We start from the raw sequence: 22,783 nt of genomic DNA, 5'->3' as shown, positions 1-22,783 counted from the left end.
TAAACATTAGCCTAGAGTCATTACGTTCCCATGAACAGTCTAAGTACAACCCCTCTTGAATTCCGCTGACCCTTATTTGGTGTCAATTTACGGTTGAGCTTTTAGTTGACTAGATCCTTGCGTATAGGCTTGAAGATTAAATCTTCTGAACTGCAACTTAATGTATGCTCCAGATACTTTGCATCTGACGATAGCCAAACATAGATTCAAACTAATAAAAACTAATAAAGCATATCATGGCCAACGTCATCCAATCAAGGACAATGCAGATGGGTACAAAATCTCTAGACTTAGTGCAGAGGAAAAATTTGGGTTTTAAAAGCCCCTGAAAGAGAGCAGAATCAGGACCATCCAAACTGTCCCATAAGTCAGGCATGGCAACAGAGAAGCACTTCTCTTGGATCCCACTAGATGAAATTGTTTAGGTGATGGGTTCTAGGGTGTTTTGCTTCCAGTATTGCGCCACCAACAGTCTTGCTGCCGTTATTAAGTACAGAATCAAGTTAGTCTCTACCACTGTAAAGTCAGTACATATACCTATAACTGAGGAATAAACTTTATCCTTCTTTTAAAGATATTTTGCATAATCCACTATATTTTTATCCAGAATGCCTTAACCTTTTGGCAGGTCCACCATATATGATAATATGTAGCATCGAGAGAACCACACCTCCAACATTTAGGCTGCACATTCGGATACATAGAAGCCAACTTTTTAGATTAGATTTTAGATTTATTGAACATTTATAGGCCGCCCTTTTCCCTGAGGGGACTCAGGGCAGCTTACAACAATGGGGGAAGGGAGTGCAAAACAAGACATAAAAGAAAAACGTGAATAAAAAAAATTAACTATAAAACACAACATTCACTCAACATTCGGGCGGGGTGAGAGTAAATCCTATCCCCAGGCCTGACGGGATAGCCAGATCTTGAGGGCTGTGCGGAAGGCCTGGACTGTGGTGAGGGTACGGATCTCCACGGGGAGGTTGTTCCATAGCGTCGGAGCTGCAACTGAGAAGGCTCTCCTCCGCGTAGTCGCCAGTCGGCACTGACTGGCGGATGGAATTCGGAGGAGGCCTTCCCTGTGCGATCTGATGGGACGCAGGGAGGTAATTGGCAGAAGGCGGTCTCTCAGATAGCCAGATCCACTACCATGGAGCGCTTTATAGGTGGTAAGTAGGACCTTGAAGTGCACCCGACGATCAACAGGTAGCCAGCGCAGCTCACGGAGGATCGGTGTGATGTGGGCGAACCGTGGTGCGCCCATGATCACTCGCGCGGCCGCGTTCTGGACTAGCTGAAGACGCCAGATGCTCTTCAAGGGCAGCCCCATGTAGAGCACATTGCAGTATTCCAGCCTAGAGATCACAAGGGCTCGAGTGACTGTTGTGAGGGCCTCCCGGTTCAGGTAGGGCCGCAACTGGCGCACCAGGCGAACCTGGGCAAATGCCCCCCTGGTCACAGCTGACAAATGGTGGTCAAAACTCAGCTGTGGGTCCAGGAGGACTCCCAAGTTGCGGACCCTGTCTGAGGGGTATAAATTTTGCCCCCCCAGCCTGATTGATGGAACGTTAGCTGAATTTTTGGGAGGAAAACACAACAGCCACTCGGTCTTTTCCGGGTTGAGCACCAGTTTGTTAGCTCTCATCCAGTCTTTAACAGCCTCAAGGCCCCGGTTCATCACATCCACCGCTTCATTGAGTTGGCACGGGGCGGACAGATACAGCTGAGTATCGTCCGCATATTGGTGGTACTTAATCCCGTGCCTCCGAATGATCTCGCCCAGCGGTTTCATGTATATGTTGAATAGCAGGGGGGACAAGACCGAACCCTGCGGCACCCCATAGGTTAGGGGCCTCGGGGACGATCTCTCCCTCCCCACCAACACCGACTGCGACCTGTCCGAGAGGTAGGAGGAGAACCACTGTAGAACAGTGCCGCCCACCCCCACCTCCCGCAGTCGTCGCAGAAGGATACCATGGTCGATGGTATCAAAAGCCGCTGAGAGGTCAAGGAGAACCAGGATGGACGCATGGCTTCCATCTCTGGCTCTCCAGAGATCATCGGTCAATGCGACCAAAGCAGTTTCTGTGCTGTAACCGGGCCTGAAGCCAGACTGGAAGGGGTCAAGATAGTTAGCTTCCTCCAAGGTATGCTGAAGCTGCAAGGCCACCACCTTCTCAACAACCTTCCCCACAAAGGGGAGGTTGGAGACTGGACGGTAGTTATTAAGAACTGCTGGATCCAAGGACGGTTTCTTCAGGAGGGGCCTCACCACCGCTGCCTTAAGCGCGGTGGGGAAGTGTCCCTCCCGAAGAGAGGCGGTAACAACCGCCTGGATCCAGCCTCGTGTCACCTCTCTGCTGTTGGCAACCAGCCAAGAGGGACACGGGTCCAGTATACTGGTGGAGGCGCTCACAGCTCACATAGCCTTGTCCACATCCCAGGAGGCAACATCCTGAAACTCAACCCAGAGATGGTCAGCCAAGTCATTCCCTTGTGTCTCGGCTGGATCTGCAAGAGTGGAATCCAGTTCCGATCGAAACCGAGCAACTTTGTCTGCCAAGAACTGAACATACTCCTCAGCCTTACCCTAGGATCTAAATGCCATCTATAGAACATTTTGTAAAAATTTTCTCTCAGATTTTGAGCTTGTGTAAATTTCACATTTCTTACCCAGATTCTTTCCCATGTGTCCAACATTATTGGTTCTTCAATATTTTGAGCCCATTTTATCATACAATCTTTAACTAATTCTGTTTCCAAATCCATCTGTATTAATACATTATATATCCTCTTTATATGCATTAAACTTTGATCTCTTATTTGTTTAAACAAATTATCCTCAACTTGGATAAAACCAATTTTTTGATCTATTTTCCACCTAGCCTGTAATTGCCCATACTGGAACCATGTTTGAACTACCTTCTCCTCTTTTAATACCTCTAAAGATTTTAATTGTAATACCCGCATTTCCGAGGTAAGAAGCTGTCTGTAAGTAATTCTGTCCTGTTTTTGTGCTATATTCATATTTTCAATTGCGTGTCTAGGAATTGCCCACATGGGTATCTTGTCATTTAATTTATATTGGTATTTTTTCCAGACCCGCAGTAAAGCATTTCTTAAAATATGACTTTTGAAATTCTTATCAAATTTTTTGTTGAATAACAGGTAAGCATGCCAACCATATACCAGATCGTGTCCCTCAATATTCAATATTCTATCATTAGTTAAATGAGTCCAATCACTAATTACAGATAATGCAACTGCATCATAATATAGTTTTAAATTAGGTAGTTTCAAACCTCCTCTCTCACGTACATCTTGCATTATTTTCATCTTTACCCTCGGCTTCTTTCCTGCCCATACAAATTTGTGGATACCCTTCTGCCATTCTAGAAGATTCGCATCTTTTTTAAGTATAGATAACATTTGGAAAAGAAATAAAATTTTTGGTAAGATGTTCATTTTCACTGCAGCTATCCTACCCAACAAAGATAAGTGCAATTTCTCCCATTTTTTCATCTCTGTCTGTATACTATGCCAAAGTGGTTCATAATTATGCTTATATAATTTCCCATTTGAAGTTAAGATGTTAACTCCAAGATATTTGACTTTTTTAACTATCTCACATCCTAGCATCACTCCTAATTCTTCCTTTTGTTTAGTATTCATATTTATAGCTAATATTTTTGTTTTTCCTAAATTTATTTTAAAACCAGACACTTGACCATATTGATTAATCGTATTCATTAAGACCATACTGGATTCCTGCGGTTGTTCCAATATTATAACCAAATCATCTGCAAAAGCGCGGACTCTATATTCTTGCTGCCGAATCTTGATCCCTTTTAAACCATCCAAGCCCCGTATTTTATTCAACAATACTTCCAAAGTTATAATAAACAATAATGGGGACAAAGGACAGCCCTGTCTTGTACCTTTTCCAATTTGAAAAGAGTCTGTTAAACTTCCGTTGACTATGATTTGTGCTTTTTTGCTGTTGGTATATTGCTTTAATTGACTGTAAAAAATTATCTCCTATCTGCATTTTTTGCAATATCTTCAACAGAAATTGCCAGTTAACTCGATCAAAGGCCTTCTCAGCATCCAAAAATATAAATGCAGCAGGGATCTGGTTGTTCTTTCCCAAATATTCTAATGCATTAATAATTAATCTGACATTACTTTTCATCTGTCTCCCCTGTATAAAACCTGTTTGGTCCGTGTGTATCAATTGTTGAATAACCAACATTAACCTATTTGCTAATATTTTAGTGAAAATTTTATAATCTACATTCAGTAATGAAATAGGTCTATAATTTTTGGGTTGGGTAGTATCTTGATCTTCTTTGGGTATCAAAGATATAAACACTGTCTTCCAAGATGGAGGCACTTTACCTTCCATTTGAATCTTATTAAATAATTCTCTAAGAGGTTCTACCATTTCTAACTGTAAGTTTTTATAGTAAACCGCTGTCAAACCATCTGTACCTGGTGCTTTCCCTAACTTTAATTGCTTAATTACCTGCAAGATTTCCCCCGAGGTTATTGTTGATTCAATTTTTGCCTGTGTTCTTCTCTAACTGAAGGTATTTTCTTTTTATCTAAATATTTGTCTATATCTAAACCATTAATTTTATCCCCTTTATACAGTTCTGTAAAAAATTCCCGAAATGCCTTTTGAATCTCTTCCTGTTGAAAGACCTCCTTCCCTCTGTAAATCAGTTTAGATATATTTCGAGTTTTCCTTTTTTTCCTAATCTGATAAGCTAACCATCTTCCAGGTTTGTTTGCATTACAAAAAGTATTGTGTTTTGCATATAATAAATTAGTGGCTACCTGGTCAGAAATCAATATGTCAAATTGAGATTTTAATATGTTAATAGCTTCCTTAATCTTTGTATCGCCTGGGTTCATTGTTAACTCCAACTCTTTTCTCTTAATTTCCTCTTCCAGTTCTGTTCGTTTTAACCCTTGTTTATTTCTATGTGTTTTATTTATATTCATCAGCACTCCTCTCATATATGCTTTGCTTGCATCCCATACGAATTCCATAGATGTACCCTTATTCATATTCAAAACAAAATATTCAGATAGCAATTTTTTACAATCATTAATATACTTTTCATATCTAAATAAATTTTCATTCAATCTCCAAGACCTTCTTGCCTGCACTACCCTTCCCAACTCCATCCAAACTGGGTTATGGTCCGAAAGGACCCTAGCCGCAATCTTTGTCTTCTTGACCCTAGAAAGCAAATCATTAGTGGTTAGTATAAAATCAATCCTTGAAAGGGATTGATGCCTGTCAGAGAAGAAAGTGAAGTCATATTCCTCTGCATTTCTTTCTCGCCAAATATCTCTCAATTCAAAGTCATCCATGATGTCAAAGAAAGGTTTGGGTAACTTTGCTCGCATCTTAGTATTTATGCGGGAAGTCTTCTTATCTCTCTTAGTGTCTATCACTCCATTCCAATCACCCAATAGTATACAGGAACTATAGTCCCACTGTACTAATTTAGCATGAAGATTTCTATAGAATCTATCTTGCTGTTGATTGGGGGCATAAATCCCCAAAAGTAATCTTTTTCCCTTCTAGGATTAGGTCTAAAGCAATATATCTTCCGAAGGGATCTGCTTCTATTAATGCAGCTTTCATATCTTTTCTTAAGTATACAACTATACCATTCTTCTTTTCCATAGCGGAAGCTACAAAATGTTGACCAAGTTTTGAGTTAATCAAATATTTTTGATCAGTTGACTTGATATGAGTTTCTTGCAAACAAATTACATCATTCTTAAACTGTTTGAGATAGTGAAATATTTTCTTTCTCTTCTGTGGAGAATTCAGTCCATTGACATTCCATGTTAAAATCTTTGTTGTCATCTTTGGTTGGCTGAAGCATTTTTAGAGCTTCCTGCATGGCCTGTTTAATCTTAGGCCTAGCTCCTCCCACTGCTTCCAGACTTGTTATTGTAGTTCCTTGATCGATGGCCGGTGATTGTTGATATTGTTGCTTTTTAGCTTGTTTCTCCATTCGTCTAGTAATCATGCGGCTAGGTCTTTGTTCCATAGAATTTAGAATTTAGAATTTTATTAACATTTATAGGCCGCCCTTTTCCCTGAGGGGACTCAGGGCGGCTCACATAAAATCAGGAGGGGGGATACAAACAATAACGCAGACACATATAAGTAAAAATAATGGGCAACATTCATTCATCATTCAGGAGGGGCGGCTATCTTTGTCCCCAGGCCTGTCGGGCTAGCCAGGTCTTAAGGGCTATGCGGAAGGCCTGGACGGTGGTGAGAGTACGAATCTCCACGGGGAGCTCGTTCCAAAGGGTCGGAGCAACCACTGAAAAGGCCCTCCTCCTTGTAGTTGCCAGCCGGCACTGGCTGGCAAATGGGATTCGGAGGAGGCCCAATCTATGAGATCTAATTGGTCGCAGGGAGGTAATTGGCAGAAGGTGGTCTCTCAAGTACGCAGATCCACTACCATGCAGGGCTTTATGGGTGACTAGAAGCACCTTGAAGCGCACCCGGAGATCGACAGGTAGCCAGCGCAGCTCGCGGAGGATAGGTGTTATGTGGGTGAACCGAGGTGCACCCACAATCACTCGCGCGGCCGCGTTCTGGACTAGCTGCAGTCGCCGGATGCTCTTCAAGGGCAGCCCCATGTAGAGCACGTTGCAGTATTCCAGCCTAGAGGTCACAAGGGCCCAAGTGACTGTTGTGAGAGCCTCCTGATTCAGGAAGGGTCGCAACTGGCGCACCAGGCGAACCTGGGCAAATGCCCCCCTGGTCACAGCCGTCAGGTGGTGGTCAAAAGATAGCTGTGGATCCAGGAGGACTCCCAAGTTGCGAACCCTCTCTGAGGGGTATAAAATTTGACCCCCCAGCCTGAGTGATGGAATGTTGGTCGAATCTTTGGGAGGGAAACACAACAGCCACTCGGTCTTTTCTGGGTTGAGTACAAGCTTGTTAGCCCTCATCTAGTCCATAACGGCCTCAAGACCCCGGCTCATCACGTCTGCCACTTCATTGAGTTGGCACGGGGCGGATAGATACAACTGGGTATCGTCCGCATATTGGTGGTATCTTATCCCGTGCCTGCGGATGATCTCTCCCAGCGGTTTCATGTAGATGTTGAATAGTAGGGGGGATAAGACCGAACCCTGAGGCACCCCATATGTTAGGGGCCTAGGGGTCAATCTCTTCCCCCCCACTAACACCGACTGCGACCTGTCCGAGAGGTAGGAGGAGAACCACCGCAACACGGTGCCTCCCACTCCCACCTCCCGCAGTCGTCGCAGAAGGATACCATGGTCGATGGTATCAAAAGCCGCTGAGAGGTCAAGGAGAACCAGGATGGAGGGATGTCCTCCATCTCTGGCTCTCCAAAGATCATCGGTCAATGCGACCAAAGCGGTTTCTGTGCTGTAACCGGGTCTGAAGCCTGACTGGAAGGGGTCGAGATAGCTTGCTTCCTCCAAGGACCGCTGGAGCTGGAAGGCCACCACCTTCTCAACAACCTTCCCAAGAAAGGGAAGGTTGGAGACTGGGCGATAGTTATTAAGAACAGCTGGATCCAGAGATGGCTTCTTTAGGAGGGGTCTCACCACCGCCGCTTTTAATGTGGCGGGGAAGTTCCCCTCCCGAAGAGAGGCGGTAACAACCGCCTGGATCCAGCCTCGTGTCACCTCACTGCTGTTAGTAACCAGCCATGAGGGACACGGATCCAGTACACAGGTGGAGGCACTTACAGCCCTCATGGCCTTGTCCACATCCCCAGGGGCAACATCCTGAAACTCAACCCAGAGATGGTCTACTTGATCCTCTTGTGCCTCGGCTGGAACTGCAGAGATGGAGTCCAAGTCCGACTGAAACCGAGCAATTTTGTCCGCTAAGAATTGGGCATAATCCTCAGCTCTGCCCTGCAAGGGTTCCCCCGCTTCCCTCTTATTTAATAGGGAGCGGGTTATCCTAAACAGGGCGGCTGGGCGAGACTCAGCGGATGCAACCAAGGTGGCTATATGAGATCTTTTCGCTGCCCTAAGTGCCCTGGTGTATTTCTTGGTGCAGGTGGTTACCATTGCTCGGTTCGCTTCGGACTTATCGGACCTCCATCGGTGCTCTAGGCATCTCCTCCGGCGCTTCATCTCCCGGAGTTCCTCGGTGAACCAAGGAGGTCTCCGGGATCCGCCGCCTCGGAGGAGCCGTAGTGGCGCAATCCGGTCGAGGGCCTCCGATGCTGCCGAGTGCCAAGCAGCAACCAGAGTCTCTACCGGACTGTGGGCGAAAGTATCAGGAATGACCCCAAGTTCCGTCTGGAACCTTAACGGCTCCATAAGTCGCCTGGGGCGGAACCACCTGGTCGGTTCCTCCTCCCTACAGTGGGGGTTTGGCCTCCGGAAGTCGAGCCTCAGCAGGCAGTGGTCTGACCATGACAGGGGTATGATGACATTACCCTTCAGACCAAGATCACAAATCCACTGCTCCGAGAGGAATACGAGGAATACCATAACACCTTGCGCTTCTAGAACAGAGAGATGCTCCATCTTATCTGGTAGTTGTGTAGTTTGCTGTCTATCCTGTCCTTCTTGTGGTCTTTCTCCAGGTCCAGATGGTGCAGGGTATCCAGCCTTCAATATATTATAATAAAAATCTCGGGCTTTCCATACAGAGTTGAGGTGATATCTTTGCCTATCAAATGTAAATATAATGCCAAATGGTGCATCCCATCTATACTGTATCTGACGATTTCTGAGTTCTTCGACCAAAAAAGCATAGTCTCTCCTGGCTCTTAACATTTGAGGTGGTATCTCTTTCAAAGCAATCAGGCCTTGACCACCAACTTGAAGCTTAGTGTTATAAGACGCTTGTAGTACCATATTTCTAAGCTCTCTTGTAGTGAAGTATATAACGATGTCTCGAGGAAGCTGCTTCTGCTTTGCCAGCCAAGAGTTAACGCGATAAGCTTTATCGATTTGCCAGTCAAGGTTGGTCCCTGATCTTCCCATCAGGCGGTCAAAAGCTTCTGATAGGATCTGTTTCAGGTTCTCCTGTTTCTCCTCACGCAGCCCCCTTACTCTTAATGCGAACTCCATTTGTTGATACTGTATCATAATAATTTCTTTTTCAGCATTTTCCACTTTTTGTTCCACCGCCTCTGTTTTCAATGTCAAGTTGGTATTGGCGTCATTAAGATCCTCTAGACTATCTTCAATTCCAGAAACATGTTCTGTCAATACAGTTACAAGTCTCAGCATTTCTTCTTTAATTTTAACAACCCTGGCATTGATTTTCTCATACAACTCCTGTTTAAGTCCTTTTATTTCACTTTTGATTTCTTCTTTCATTTCTTTTATTTCCTCTGTTCTCTCCTGCCTTATCACCTTTCTATGATCTCTAAGCTTAACTTCCATTTTAATTGTCTGTGCATTAAGAGCCACGCTTAGTTCACTCAGGAAAAATTCTTTCGTTAACACATCCCCAGCAGGGGGCGTAGGAAGCGGAGGCTGCAGCCTTTTGCCAGGCACTGGGGATGTGCCCCTGGGAATAGAGGGTGACGGCTTCAAATTAAAACTTGGTTTTGAAGCCATTTCAAAATTTATCTTCCTGCAATTAATAGCTTTAAACAGCTTTAAGTAAAGAAGCTGAATTTCTCCTTTTACTTTGAAATTTGAGGCTTGGCAAAACTTTCAGTGAGTAAACATTGTAACAAGACAGTTCAGCAGATTCATCACCATTTAACTTCCAGATAAGCAAGATTAATAAGGGAGTGAAAGTCTTGTAAAAATGAAACTAATTAAAAAGCTTCTGCTGGCCGATTGTAAAACAAGTGATAAGCATGCTCCTTTGAAATTTTGAGTTCTTGTGACAATTAACAAAAAGTATTCATTATTACCGGAGAAACCAGCCTGCTCGGCGCCATTTTAAAAGCCTCTAAGTAAATAGATTTTCAGAGGAGAAAAAGAAAAGAAGCTAAAATCTTGATAAACAATTATTGTTCACGCAAACGGATCCAGCTCGTGATAAGATTAAATCAATCAAAACTTTGAACTGAGTGGGGGAGACCTACTTTGTTCCGCACAAGGCAGTTTGAAGTTCCCAGCATGGAGGTTGTTCTGCTTTGGGCTAGCCCCCCTCTCTCTGCAAGCACAAAAGCTGCAAAAATCGAAGAGCATTTGCCAGCAGAACTATTTCTTCTTTCCTTCTTGCCTGAAGGGTAAGAAAACTTGTTAAGATGTCAGATGGAAGATCCTCTAAACAGGTACGTAGCCAGGAATTCGGAAGCAGCTGGTTTTTTGCTGCCACCACCAGCAGGCTCCACCCAGGAAGTCAGTATTTATAATTCCTTTTCAATATACACATTTAATTTTAACGTATATCTTCCTCCTTTTTTAAAAGAAAAAATATAATAATTGTATTTTAAACTCTACCCCACCTCCAGCCTGGTTACGATTCCTATGCATCCTTACACGCCCCAAAAGTGTGGTCTGTCTTTAAATCTCAATAGTTCCCCATTGTAAATATATCTCATGCTCCCTCTCCATTTTTCCATATCTTGGTTTAGGTTACCCTTAATTGTCTATAAATGGGAATCCTTACTGTTCAATGTTGATTACAATTTCCTTAATCTACTATCTAGAATAACAAGCGGTACACATCTCACTTTGTTTATCATCTTAGAAGTTCTATATGTGTCCATATTTCATATATTTTAACCTGTACTTAATTGTCCTTCCATTGACATGTTCAATCAGTTAACAAGTCAGTTTCATTATCATGTATAAAAGTGAATCACTTACCTCTACTTTACATTCTCCACATAACAGTTTCATATTTGTCCATATTCCATATATTTTAACCTTATATTTCCATTATCAAATTCAATCAGTTAGCAACTGATTCTCATTCTGCTTCTCACCTTTCAATTTGGGAGAGGGCCATCAAAGCATTTCCATCAGGCTGTCATAAACCCCTTGTATTCCCTCAGCGGGGGTCGGGGCATCATTACGCAAAGCTACCATCCAAGCAGCCGCTTTGCCTTCCAAAGCCATAGTAACACTTCTCACTTTGGCAACTTCTGATGAGAAATCCTCCCCGTACTCTTGCATGTAATCCCAACTTGCACTAAAAAAACCCAGTTCTTTGGGATCTCCTCTGTACTTCACCTCAAGTGGAAGAATCTGTGGCATTTGGTGCCTTCGGGAGTTTTCCCCCTTCTTGGGGGAGCTTGAACTGCTGCTGCTGTGGCTGCCCCCCCTCTTGCCCAGCTCAAGTAGCTGTTCCCAGGGATGTTTCAGAGCTAACCAGGTCTTCTGCTCCCCCCTCCCCCTGCTCAGCTAATCCACTCTCACTTTCAGCAAGACTTATACAGAAGCGTCATCGTTCCCAAGCCTCCTGAAGAAGGTGTAAAGCATGGGTCATCATGAGATCCTCTCTTTCAGCTGCCTGGCAGTCATCCTCTGGTTTTGGTCCTCTGATTGGTTGTGACCACTGTTCCCTCTAAGGTGTGCGCCTGCGCGGCTGCGCACATGGAAAGAAATCCCCGCGCAGCAGTTTCTAACTGCCGTGCAGAGATTTCTAACTGCTGCGCAGAGATTTCTAACTGCCGCGCAGAGATTTCTACCAAAGCAAACGTGGGGAAGTCCTTTGCGGGCGGCTAGAACTGGCCGCCCGCAAAGGACCTCCCCAGACTTGTTTTGATGAGCCGCCAGTCCTCTTGCTTCTTCTCCTTCACCGGCAAAGCTCCTGTTGGCGCCCCCGCCCATGGCAGTGGTGCCTCTCCCTCCATGCGGAGCACCTGAGCTGGCTCCCGCATTATCCCTCCCCCTTCCTCCTCTGCCATGCTTTTGAGGCCGCGGGAGCTAGTAGGAAAGCGGCGGAGGTGGAGGCGCGGCAGGGGTAACCCAGAGCCCAGCTGAGGTGCTCCGAGCGGAGGGGGAGGCACCACTGCCACTGCCATGGGCGGGGGCGCCAGCGGGAGCTTTGCTGGTGAAGGAGAAGAAGCAAGAGGACTGGCGGCTTTGAAATGCAACCCCCTGGTCCCGCCGGCCGCGGATTTGATTCGGCGTAAGTGGGGGGCGAACACATGCTGAGCCGACTTTGCGCAGTGAGGCGGAGTAATTCAACCCCCCCAAAGAACGTGTATGTGTGTGTGTGTGTGTGTGTGTGTGTGTGTGTGAGAGAGAGAGAGAGAGAGAGAGAGAGAGAATTGGATCAAAATTGGTGGCCAAAGGAGTGGAGGGAGGGAGGGAGGGAAGGAAGGAAGGAAGGAAGCCCTGCCCCCTGTGAAAAAAACTGAAGATGGAGCAGTGAATGAATAAACCATAAAAGCAACAAACAGTTAATGTGTAAGTAAGCTGAGGAGCAAGTTCTCAACTAAGGAAGCAATATAAGAAAGAAATATAAAAAGCTCAATATGCCAAAACACTTATTTTAGTCTTCATTTAATTACTTGTATTGTAGTCTGATGTAACATCTTTTTAAAGTTAATGTTAGTTAGAAAAGATAGGGTACAAAACTTAAATAATAAAAAAATTGTACATTCATTTTGAAAAATAAATGCAATACTTGATTAATTTCATATCTTTATTTAAAATAGTTTTGGCATGGCATATGATTTTATTTACTCAGTTGGAAATGATGTGGCTGTTGTATCTGATTCTGAGGTATATATATTCTTAAGTAACATAACATATAGCATATTGTCCAAACTTGCTAGACTATTTAATTGATCTTACTACTTTAAAGGGGGAGAGTTTCATGATAAATTATTGTATTACATTTATGTTGCATTTATATATTATATTTATTACATTTATATTCCACATTATATATTTGTATTGTTATTTTAGTGTATGTTGTCAATTTCGATAGATATATTGATATATCAATACTGATTTTAATCATACTAAATAACAATTACTGCCATTATTTATCAGCATTACATATTTACAGTTTTTAATATCGAGTTAGTCGTATTTTAGAATAATAGCGTTATCTTTTAATAGGATAATTGGCAAAATCTAATTCACATGTGATGGGTTGCATTCCAAAGGAATGTGAGAGGACAGGTTGCCTGCAAAATGCCAGGATCCAGGACCCTGTTGGTGCCATGTCTCTCTCTAGCCAGTCTAACAATCTAAAAGCTGAGCAGAGAGCCTTTTTTTTTTCAGGGTGAGCGGAAAAGTATAGTCTTTGAGTGGCACTTTTCATGCCTGGCATTCATCAGGCTGAAACCTCGCTAGCAATCGGCGCTTGACGCTTGGAATGTTGCGCAAATGTCCAGCAGATGTGACAGCAGTTCAAACTGTGGCTCTCTTAGGTGCTCAGGCATGAAACTGTGCCGCTCAAACACTATACTTTTCCGCTCACACTGAAAAAAAATTAGCGGGAACATTGGTTGTGACCCTTGACATCATCTTCTACTCACTGCAGGAGTTAGACATTTGGGTGCTCCCCCCACAGAAACTTTTAACTCTGGGATGGATGCAAAGGCAGATCTTGTTTAATGTCAGGCATGCCTCCTTCAATATCCAAGAAAGAAAAACCTCAACTCCATTTGAATAGAGATAAAGAACTTTTACTAGATATGAAACGAAAGCAGGAAAAAGGAAAGCAAGATCTGAGCCAGAATGTACATATCAAACATTTATCCAGCCCCCTCCCTCCAATTCCCCAACCCAGTGTGCAATCTGCAACTCCTAAGGTGGGGTACATCTTCAAAAAGCCTCATCAAGTTGGTATGCGAGATGGTTGGCCTTGACCAAGTCCAAACAGGCCACCAGCATGTGCAGAGGATGGTGAGAACAAAACTCCTTTCATCATACTCCTCCAGGACCAGTAATTCCTCCTCCCAAATATCTCAAGCCCCCTCCCTCCCAGTTTCTATGGCAACCAACAGCAAGCAAGGAAAGTAGAGGCTGACACTTCCAGGATTTCAGTTGTTTGCAATGTGACACAAATACAATAAATAAATTTTGAGTGCAGAAAGACACTGCATGTTTCACAGAAATTTCTGTTTATCATTTCGCTGCTCTTTTATCTGTGGATGATTATCTTATATGCACTATAGCAGGCTAACTCTGTCCACAGTAGGAATTTGACAATGACTGGCTCAGGGCTGCTTTAGCTGTCCATCCTTTTGAGGTTAGGAAAATGAAGACCCAGAATGTTGGCAATATGTTGACATTGTAAACTGCCCAGAGAATGTATGAAACATTTCGGGGAGGTATATAAATTAAACTTCTACTACTTTCCTTCCTCAACTGCTTATCCCTCTGTTTTCTAGCTGTAATAATGTGCAGTAATTTGTTTTAGGAGCTGGAGAATGATAGCCAGGCCTTACAATCTGATTTTCTAGTGGAAGCACATGGTATTCCCTACTGTGACTCTGACCCAAAAACATTAATCACAAATATCTGAGTGATCTCATAAAATCAACTCATTATCAATAAAAGAGGCCATTACCTATATTGTTGCCATGGTTTTTAGCAATTCTATGATGTCAGGAATCATTGTAAACTGATGTCACAGTAGTGGCATTATCCTGCAGTCTCCATATGGAATAACATGTGGTTGCTTGGTAACCGCATAGGAATCACCTCAGCTGTTGGCTGCAACATTCCAAGCAGCCTTCATTTGGGTAAAGCGAGCAAGAGGGGATGGGCAACATGAGATGTGTTGCCCCTTTTGTGACCCAAATTTTCCTGGTTGGAATGCTGGTATATTTTGAAAGGTTGGATGGATTTGTACTTCCATGCCCAGCCTCAAACATTGATTGCAAAGGGAATACCAATTCTCCCAGTTATTACAATGCTCATATTCGGGAGACAATTGGTAATTCCATTGAATTTATTAGGTCATCAATTTTAAAATTATGGGGTGGATTAACTAAATCAAATCCTCATGAATATTTGGATGAAACTCATGAAAATCTGCTGAAAAAATTGTACACATCATCCAATGTCCTACAAGTGGCATCCAAAGTAGAAATAACCCAAAAGGAAAAGATTCAAGAGTTGGAACTTCAAAAGGATTTAGCTACAGAAATTTTGACTGAATATTATCTAGAAGTGGTAAAGAACAATTGGAATATGTTAAAGAGAAATCGTTGGCTTCAAAAATATGAAGGTATTCGATTACCAACAAAGAGGCAAGGATTCGCAAAAAACACAGGAAAACCTGCTGAAGATCAAGTAAAACATAATTCACATGAAATGGCTGAAAAAAGTTGGAAGCTTGCAGAGTGGCAAGTGCCTCTGGCTACCAAAGCAAAAATTGCAGGGAAAAAAGAAAAAACTCATAAGTTGGAGATCCAAAAGGAAGTGGCCGCGGAAATTTCAGAAGCTTCTGGTGTCATCAACATGAGATCTAAAAGACATCTGGAATACTTAAAGAGGCATCAAAAAGTAGTGCAAGAGGTTCATGTGGGTGGAAAAACTACAAGAGAAGACTTCTTTCTTCAGTTGGTAACAAAAAGGCAAAGACTTGAAAGAACTAAAGGAACACATAGACAGGGGCAAATAAAACCAGTTTCACATAAAATGGATGAAAAATGGAGGAAGATGGCAAGGCAACTCCTCCCTTTGAAGAATAACAGGATTCCACAGGTTGCTACCAAAGCAGAATTAACAGAAAACAAAGAGAAAACTGAGTTGGAGATCCAAAAGGAAGTGGATGCAGAAATTTCAGAACATTCTGGTGACATCAACATGAGATCTAAACAGCATCTGGAATGGTTAAAAAGTCATCAGAAAATAGTACAAGAAGATCATGAGCTTGGAAAAAAGCAAACAGGAGAAGATTTATTTCTTACATTCCTAACAAAAAGGCAAAAATTAGCAGAAGAGGTAGGAAAATTTCAAGCAGAGCAAGTAAAACTTGCTTCACACACAATGCGTCAACAATGGTGGAAGCCTGCAAGACGACAAGTAGCTCCGACAGTTAAGAAGTGGCCACAAGTCACCCCCAAAGAAAAAAAAGAGAAAACTCTTGAACTGAAAATCCAAAAGAAAATGGCCACAGAAATCTCAGAAACCTCTGGTGAAATCACCCCCAGGACTATAAACCTGGAATACTTAATGAGCCATCAGAAAATAGTAGAGGAGGTTCATGTGGTTGGGAAAAATTCAAGAGAAGAAGAATTCTTTCTTCAATTGGTAACAAAAAGGCAAAGACCTGAAAGAACTAAAGGAACACATACAGGGGAGCATATAAAACCAGCTTCACATAAAATGGATGAAAAATGGAGGAAGGTGGCAAGGCAACTCCTCCCTTTGAAGAATAACAAGAAGCCACAGGTTATTACGAAAACAAAATTAACAGAAAACAAAGAGAAAACTCATGAGCTGGAGATTCAAAGGGAAGTGGCTACCAAAATTTCAGAAGCTTCTGGAGACATCAGCCTGAGTGTTAAAAACCCTATGGAAAAGTTAAAGATCCATCGGACAATGGTACAGAAAGTTCATGAGCTTGGACACAAACCAAGTGAAGAATATTTTTTTGCTAGGTTCCTAACCAAAAGAAGAAGATTTGCAAACACTCCTGTTAGACTTTCAGAAGAGCAAGGAGAACATGCTTTACATTCCGTGGCTGAAAAAACAGAGAAGCCTGCAGTGCTACTAGATCCTCAGCCATTTTCTTCCCTTAAGAAGCTTCCTCAAGCATCCATTCACTCTTTACACAAGCGCTCAATTTTACACCTTCCAACGAAGCTGCCTCCTTTGACTACTTCTTTTGTAGTGGATGATGGTAGTGAGGAAGAGCCTGGTAAAATCTTCATTCTGGAATCTGACAACAAATCAACAAAGCCCCATCATGGAAAACACCTTGTAATCAGCCAACAGGCAAAAGAGAAAAATCCTCAGAATGAAGAAATGGCAGAGAAACCTTTGGAGAAAAAACTTGACTCTCAGGAACCAGGAGAGGAAAATCTTCTCAGGATCTTAATAATTGGAAGAAACAACTCCAGAATTAATATCGAGGAGTCTGAAACTTTGAATGAACCATTGCCTGATAAAGCATTCTCCAATGAAGCAGATTGGGAGTATCAGGAACAAGCCACGTCTACTCCCCCTTCATCTGACTTTTTGTCAAGCACTGTTAATTTTCATCAGGCCGATGAAGATTTGCAAAAACAGTTGGAAGACCTGATCGCTGAGCAGTCTCCAATTAACCTAATTATCCAGTTTGCTACTTTTATGCCAATACTATTTTAAATAGTATATTTTTGTTAAGTCCTCACAGATACGACCACAGCTGTCAATCACAAAATGGAAGTCATCGCTGATTGGAGGAGGCGCACCAAAACCAAGCTGGAGAGAAGCAAGTTTCTGATTGGCCAGTCATATGACAGCTCTCATATAAATAGCTGTCAGACAGCGGCAAAAGTTGATTTGTTATTGTTGCTGTTAATGAATAAAGAGTTGGTTAATTGTTGCTCATTGCCTCAGCCTGTTCTTTGCCAATTTATTAAACATATAATTGGTGATGAAGGTGGGATCTTTGTAAGGTGAGATCCACAAGGGTCCAACAGAACAAAAGAAATAATTTTTTTCCAGAAAAAAAAAAATTTATCTCAGAATCCCCCATCAGGCAATGGCTGCTAGTAATACTTTCACCACTTTCAGCCCTGAAAGAGAATCTTGGGATTCATTCATGGATCGTTTTGAATGTTTCCTGGTGGCACAAGATTTTAAAGAACTGAGTAGAGACAAAAGAAGGGGATATTTCCTGAGCTTGCATGGCCCAGAAGTGTTTAGTTTGGTCAGAGTTTTAGCAGCACCACTGTCACTCCATTCTATTCCATGGGAGACCTTTCTTTTAAAGCTAAAAAATCACTACACTCCGACTCCCTCGAAAGTTGTCCGCAGACACGCATTCCGCAATTGTAGTCAGCATGAAGGGGAAACAATTAGCCAATATATGTTTACCCTCAGGACAGCAGCTATTCCCTGTGGATTTATGGAACTTGTGACGCTTTAGTAGAAAAATTAGTTTGCGGAATATGAGATTTACGACTACAGTGCTATTTATTAGCCTGTTTTGATCTAACACTTCAAACTGCCATTGAGGAAGTGCAGGTGGCTAAGCTAGCACATAAAGCAGTTGCTGAAATTCAGTGTTATTAGACAGTTCTACCCCCTAGAGAGCCACTGTAAATTAGCAAGCTGAGGAAAATTCAGAATCCTCTGACAATGAAGACGAAGATATTGGGCGTCTTAAAACCAGTTTTAAGAAAATGGGGGATTATGCCACCAAATCGCCTCAGACAAGATGTTATAATTATGGAGGCAATCATTTCCTTATGAACTGCAAATTTAAAACAGCAGTTTGTAGACGTTGCGGGAAAAAGGGACACCTCACAAGTATTTTCAGGGCTTATTTACCTCCTGAAGAGACTATATGGAACTGATATATGAGAAAAGGTTCTGGGAAGCAGGCAAACTGTTTCTGCCAAGACTGTTATTGGCCATTAACTGAGCCCTACAGGGAAGTTAACTCAGCCTCAAACTCAAACATAAAGAAGAAAAAACTTTTTTTAACTATCAGGATTGCAGAGGCTCCCTGTGACTGTCAACTAAGAGACTACTAGGGAAACCGCATTCCCGTAATGGGTACAGCAAAAGTCAGAGTGCAACATGGCAATTTTGATGGCAGTGTACCTCTCTTAATAGTAGCTAACCAATTAGCCAGTCTCTTAGGTTTAGACTGGTTTGAATCACTAGGGTTAGCTGTCACAGACATAAATGCCACATCTGTTTCAACTAACAGTTTTGAGCAGCTCACTGAAGAATTTCCTGACGTTTTTGATCCAGCACTTGGTAAATATAGAGGGTCACCTATTTCTTTTAGTCTGGACCCACAGGTAGCACCTATTAGATTGAAAGCTAGAAGAGTCCCTTTTGCCCTAAGAGAGAAGGTTGAAGCTGAATTAGACAAGTTAATATATCGCAGGGCATCTTAGAACCAGTAGACCACTCTCCTTGGGAAACTCCTATTGTAATTTCCCTAAAATTTGATGGTTCAATAAGAATTTGTGCTGATTTTAAATCCACAATTAATAAAATGCTTCAACCCCCTACCCAGTTCCAGTGGTGCAACATCTGCTGCACTGGGCCAGGGTAGGGTATAGGCAAAACTAGATATGGCACAAGCGTACCAACAGTTTCCTGTTGACGAGGCCCCTGCCACCAACGATAGTGACTCATAAAGGAGTTTTTCTTTGCAAACGCCTGCAATTTGGGGTTTGTGTGGCCCCCGGAATATTTCAAAGCATTATGGAGGGGCTGCTTCATGGGCTTGAGGGTGTCATCCCTTATTTTGATGACATCTTCATTGCCGCTAAGAGCAAATTAGAACTCATTACTAAAGTCAGGGCTGTTTTAACCCAATTCCCGACGGCGGGTCTTCGTCTTAAACCCAACAAATGCAAATTAGGACTTCTGTAGAATTCTTAGGGTATTTGATTGACAGACAAGGAATACATCCTACCTCATCCAAAGTGGTGGTGATAAAAAAAGCTCCAGTTCCATCCAATAAGACCGAACTCCAAGCTTTTTTAGGGTTGCTAAATTTCTATTCCACATTTTTATCACAGAAGGCTTCTGTTGCAGAACCCCTCCACAGGCTTCATGACAGTAATGCCATTTGGAGTTGGGGCAAATGGGAAGCACATATGTTTGACTCTGACAAACATCTGCTAACATCATCGGCAATGCTAGTGCAGTATGATGAATGCTTGCCTCTGATATTAGCCGCAGATGCCTCTCCATTCACCATTGGGGCAGTGCTAAGCCATAGGTTCCGAAATAGAAGAGAAACACCTTTGGCTTATTTTTCTCATATGCTGTCCCATACTGAAAGAAATTACAGTCAGTTGGATAGGGAGGCTTTGGCGGCCGTTGCTGCTGTTAAAAAATTCCATGACCATCTGTATGGCTGCCATTTTCACCTTATTACTGACGATAAGCCACTATTGGGTACTCTGGTGGGGGACCGCCAAACTCCTTTAATTATATCCCCCCCACATATCCAGGTGGGCAGAGTTTCTGGCTGCCTATTCATATACTTTTTTTCACCAACCTAGGAACCAAAAGGAAAATGCGGATACTTTAAGCCTTTGTCCCCTGCCTGGTATTGTCTGGGACCCACCCCCAGTTTCCTCAGGTTTTTTGGTACAAGATTTGGGTCTGCCAATATCGGCTGTGGATTTAGCTCATTACACGAAACAAGACAAAACCTTTTCCAAAGTTTTGGAATGGGTTTGTAGAGGCTGGCCAGAAGAGCTGGTGTCAATGGAACTTCTGCCTTTCTGAAGACGCCAACTAGAACTTTCAGGAATGCAGGATGTACAAGAAGGGAGAGTGGGGAGGGAGAGGAAGAAAGAAAGAAGAGGAAGGAAGCACAACAAACCCTGGCACTAGACATGGCTTCAGAAGATGCTACATGTATATTTGTATGTGTACATAAACATACAGTTTATATATAGTAGATAATGTATCTTTTGTGTGCCTATACACACTCTATACTATGTAATATACATGAACAAATATAGCATATACACATCAGGTTAAATAGTATATTTTGGATGTTCAGAAGTAGTAAATAAATAGAGAGAGAAATTGTATCTCTTTAAGGCCTTTGAGGTGAGAAGCCAGGCAAGGCACCCCTTGATGTGAGTGATGTCAGGTTGGCCACACCCACCCAGTCACATGACCAACCAGCTACACCTAGCTAGTCACATGACCAACCAGTCACATTACCAACCAGTCACATGACCAACAAGGCACACTCACAAAACAAACCCTGCCCACAGAACTGGTAGTAAAAATATTTGAAACCCATTCCTGTTTCTTTCCCTCCCCTAATTGTAACTTTACCTTGGTTTTTCACTTCCCAACCACAAAATACTTCTCTCTTTCTCTGTTGTCAGTAAGAACACTGCATTTGGCCATGAAATTTTCTCACACATCTTCCATAGAACCTTCCTCATTTCTTTTCCTTGCAAAAATTTGTTACTGCTTTTAGGCTTCGCAAAAATTCTATCTGAGTCCCACTCCTCCTACACAGCTCGGTGCTATTTTTTATCAAGTAATTAGCAGAAGGAATTCTTTGCAGATGGAGCTAAGGATTTATACATACAATTAGATGTTCACCAATATTGGTTCAGCTCAGCTTGAAGGCCACAGTAAATCATTGTGCTGAGGATGAGCGAAAACCTTCATTCTGCAACAAAAGGCAGAATGAATCCCAGCTTGGAGCTGCCATGCTGCAGCCAGTACCTTCCCCCCTTCCTCCCAGCCTTTAGGCTGAAAGGGCTAGTTAGAGAGCTTCCAATGCATGGCTACTCACCTCTCTCTTCTAAGCCCGAAGAGAGGGTAAATAAACTTCTAAACAGCTGTAAGTGATGTATTACCAAGAAGTGATTTATTATCAAACTAAATAGCAATCACTGCATAATTGGACTGCTTGGACTTTTTAACTGACTAAAGAAGATTAAACTTGAGATGGCTTCTAAGCAAAAATTCCCCTCCCTCCTCCCCCAGCATTGAAAAGTTCCGGAAATTCACCAGTGCCTTCTGTTAAATTACAGTCATTACTCCCTTCTACTTCTGCAGGGAAATTCTGCAGAAGGAATTAATTCATGCATTAAAAAATCATGCTGTTACGATGGAAGCAAAACTTAAGGAAGAGATAGCTGCTTCTAAGAAACAGATGTCTGAAGAACTTATGACATGTAACCAAATGATTAGAGGGGACTTTCTTTCTTTCTTTTTTTTTTTGTAAATGTGTTTTTTTATTTTCCATTTTCATTTTCGTACAGTCACATATATACTGTGCAGAACCGGGGCCATATAACATTAAACAATAAACACAGCCATTCCTCTTGTCAATAATACCCCCCAAAATAGAAACCCAATGTACCTCTTCGACCCTCCATACACCCTTTCTTTTGCCCCCCTCCAACTTTCCATCTTCCCTCCATCATTCCCCTCTACCCTACTTCCCCTCCCCCTCTACCACTCCTCTCTCCCGATACACTCCCTCCCTTCCTTCTCACCCTCCCTCCAATCCTCTCTCCCACCCTCTCTACCCCTCTTTCTTCTATCCCTCTACTCCTCCCTTCGGTGTATTTCTACTACCTATTAATATATTCAGCTTGACCTATTTTTACACTGGAATTAAAGAGCAACAGTATACAAGTGCAATTGCGTTACTTTGAAATCTAACACATACTATATATCCCCCCTCCCCCCTAAGACCCCACCTCCCTCCCCCCCGACTTCCCAGAGCCCGTACACGGTGTAGATTTTTAACAAACACAGTCTAAAATATATTAAGACAAAGGAAATAAAAAAAGAAAGTCAATAACACCTCTGTGTTGAACTCAGCTTCTTCCTGTTGCACTAACTTTGAGCAGTTTAGATTATTCCTAATCTTAAGCATAGGCTATCTGGAATTTCTTAGTCCCGTATTTGTTTTGTGTATAGTCAATCCATTTTTTCCAGTTTCGTTTATATCTCTCATTTGAGTGGTCTTTAAGATATGCCGATATTTTAGCCATCTTGGCTAGGTTTGTAACTTTCAATGTCCATTCTTGAGTTGTAGGCAAGTCTTCCTTCTTCCAGTATTGCGCCACCAACAGTCTTGCTGCCGTTATTAGGTGCAGAACCAAGTTGGTCTCTATCGCTGTAAAGTCAGTACATATACCTAGTAAAAATAACTGAGGAGTAAACTTTATTCTTCTTTTAAAGATATTTTGCATGA

At 42.5% G+C, this 22,783-nt stretch overlaps 1 protein-coding gene across 1 annotated transcript; it reads left to right on the top strand.

The window, feature by feature from the left end:
- The first annotated feature begins 14,676 nt into the window (after window positions 1-14,676).
- LOC148045969 (uncharacterized) lies at window positions 14,677-17,232 on the top strand. The gene is made up of 4 exons (XM_087714427.1): window positions 14,677-15,087; window positions 15,262-15,423; window positions 15,670-15,715; window positions 16,586-17,232. The coding sequence occupies exons 1-4, from the start codon at window positions 14,677-14,679 to the stop codon at window positions 17,230-17,232; spliced, it is 1,266 nt and encodes a 421-aa protein (XP_087570553.1).
- Window positions 17,233-22,783: the final 5,551 nt, after the last annotated feature.

This window comes from Thamnophis sirtalis, unplaced genomic scaffold (assembly GCF_051295495.1).
Source record: "Thamnophis sirtalis isolate CommonGarterSnake01/CBP01778 unplaced genomic scaffold, rThaSir2_p1.2 scaffold_4, whole genome shotgun sequence".
In the NCBI taxonomy this organism is placed as follows: Eukaryota; Metazoa; Chordata; class Lepidosauria; order Squamata; family Natricidae; genus Thamnophis; species Thamnophis sirtalis.
The sequence above is the reverse complement of the archived record's forward strand: the minus strand, read 5'-3'. Positions and strand labels throughout refer to the sequence as shown.

What these genes read in the sequence shown, in the direction of transcription:
- LOC148045969 (XM_087714427.1), top strand. Translation starts at nt 14,677, where the DNA reads ATGGGCAACATGAGATGTGTTGCCCCTTTTGTGACCCAAATTTTCCTG. An exon ending in TGACTGAATATTATCTAGAA is followed by an intron (nt 15,088 to 15,261) that starts GTGGTAAAGAAC and finishes AAGCTTGCAGAG; the next exon opens with TGGCAAGTGCCTCTGGCTAC. An exon ending in ACTTAAAGAGGCATCAAAAA is followed by an intron (nt 15,424 to 15,669) that starts GTAGTGCAAGAG and finishes GAGAAAACTGAG; the next exon opens with TTGGAGATCCAAAAGGAAGT.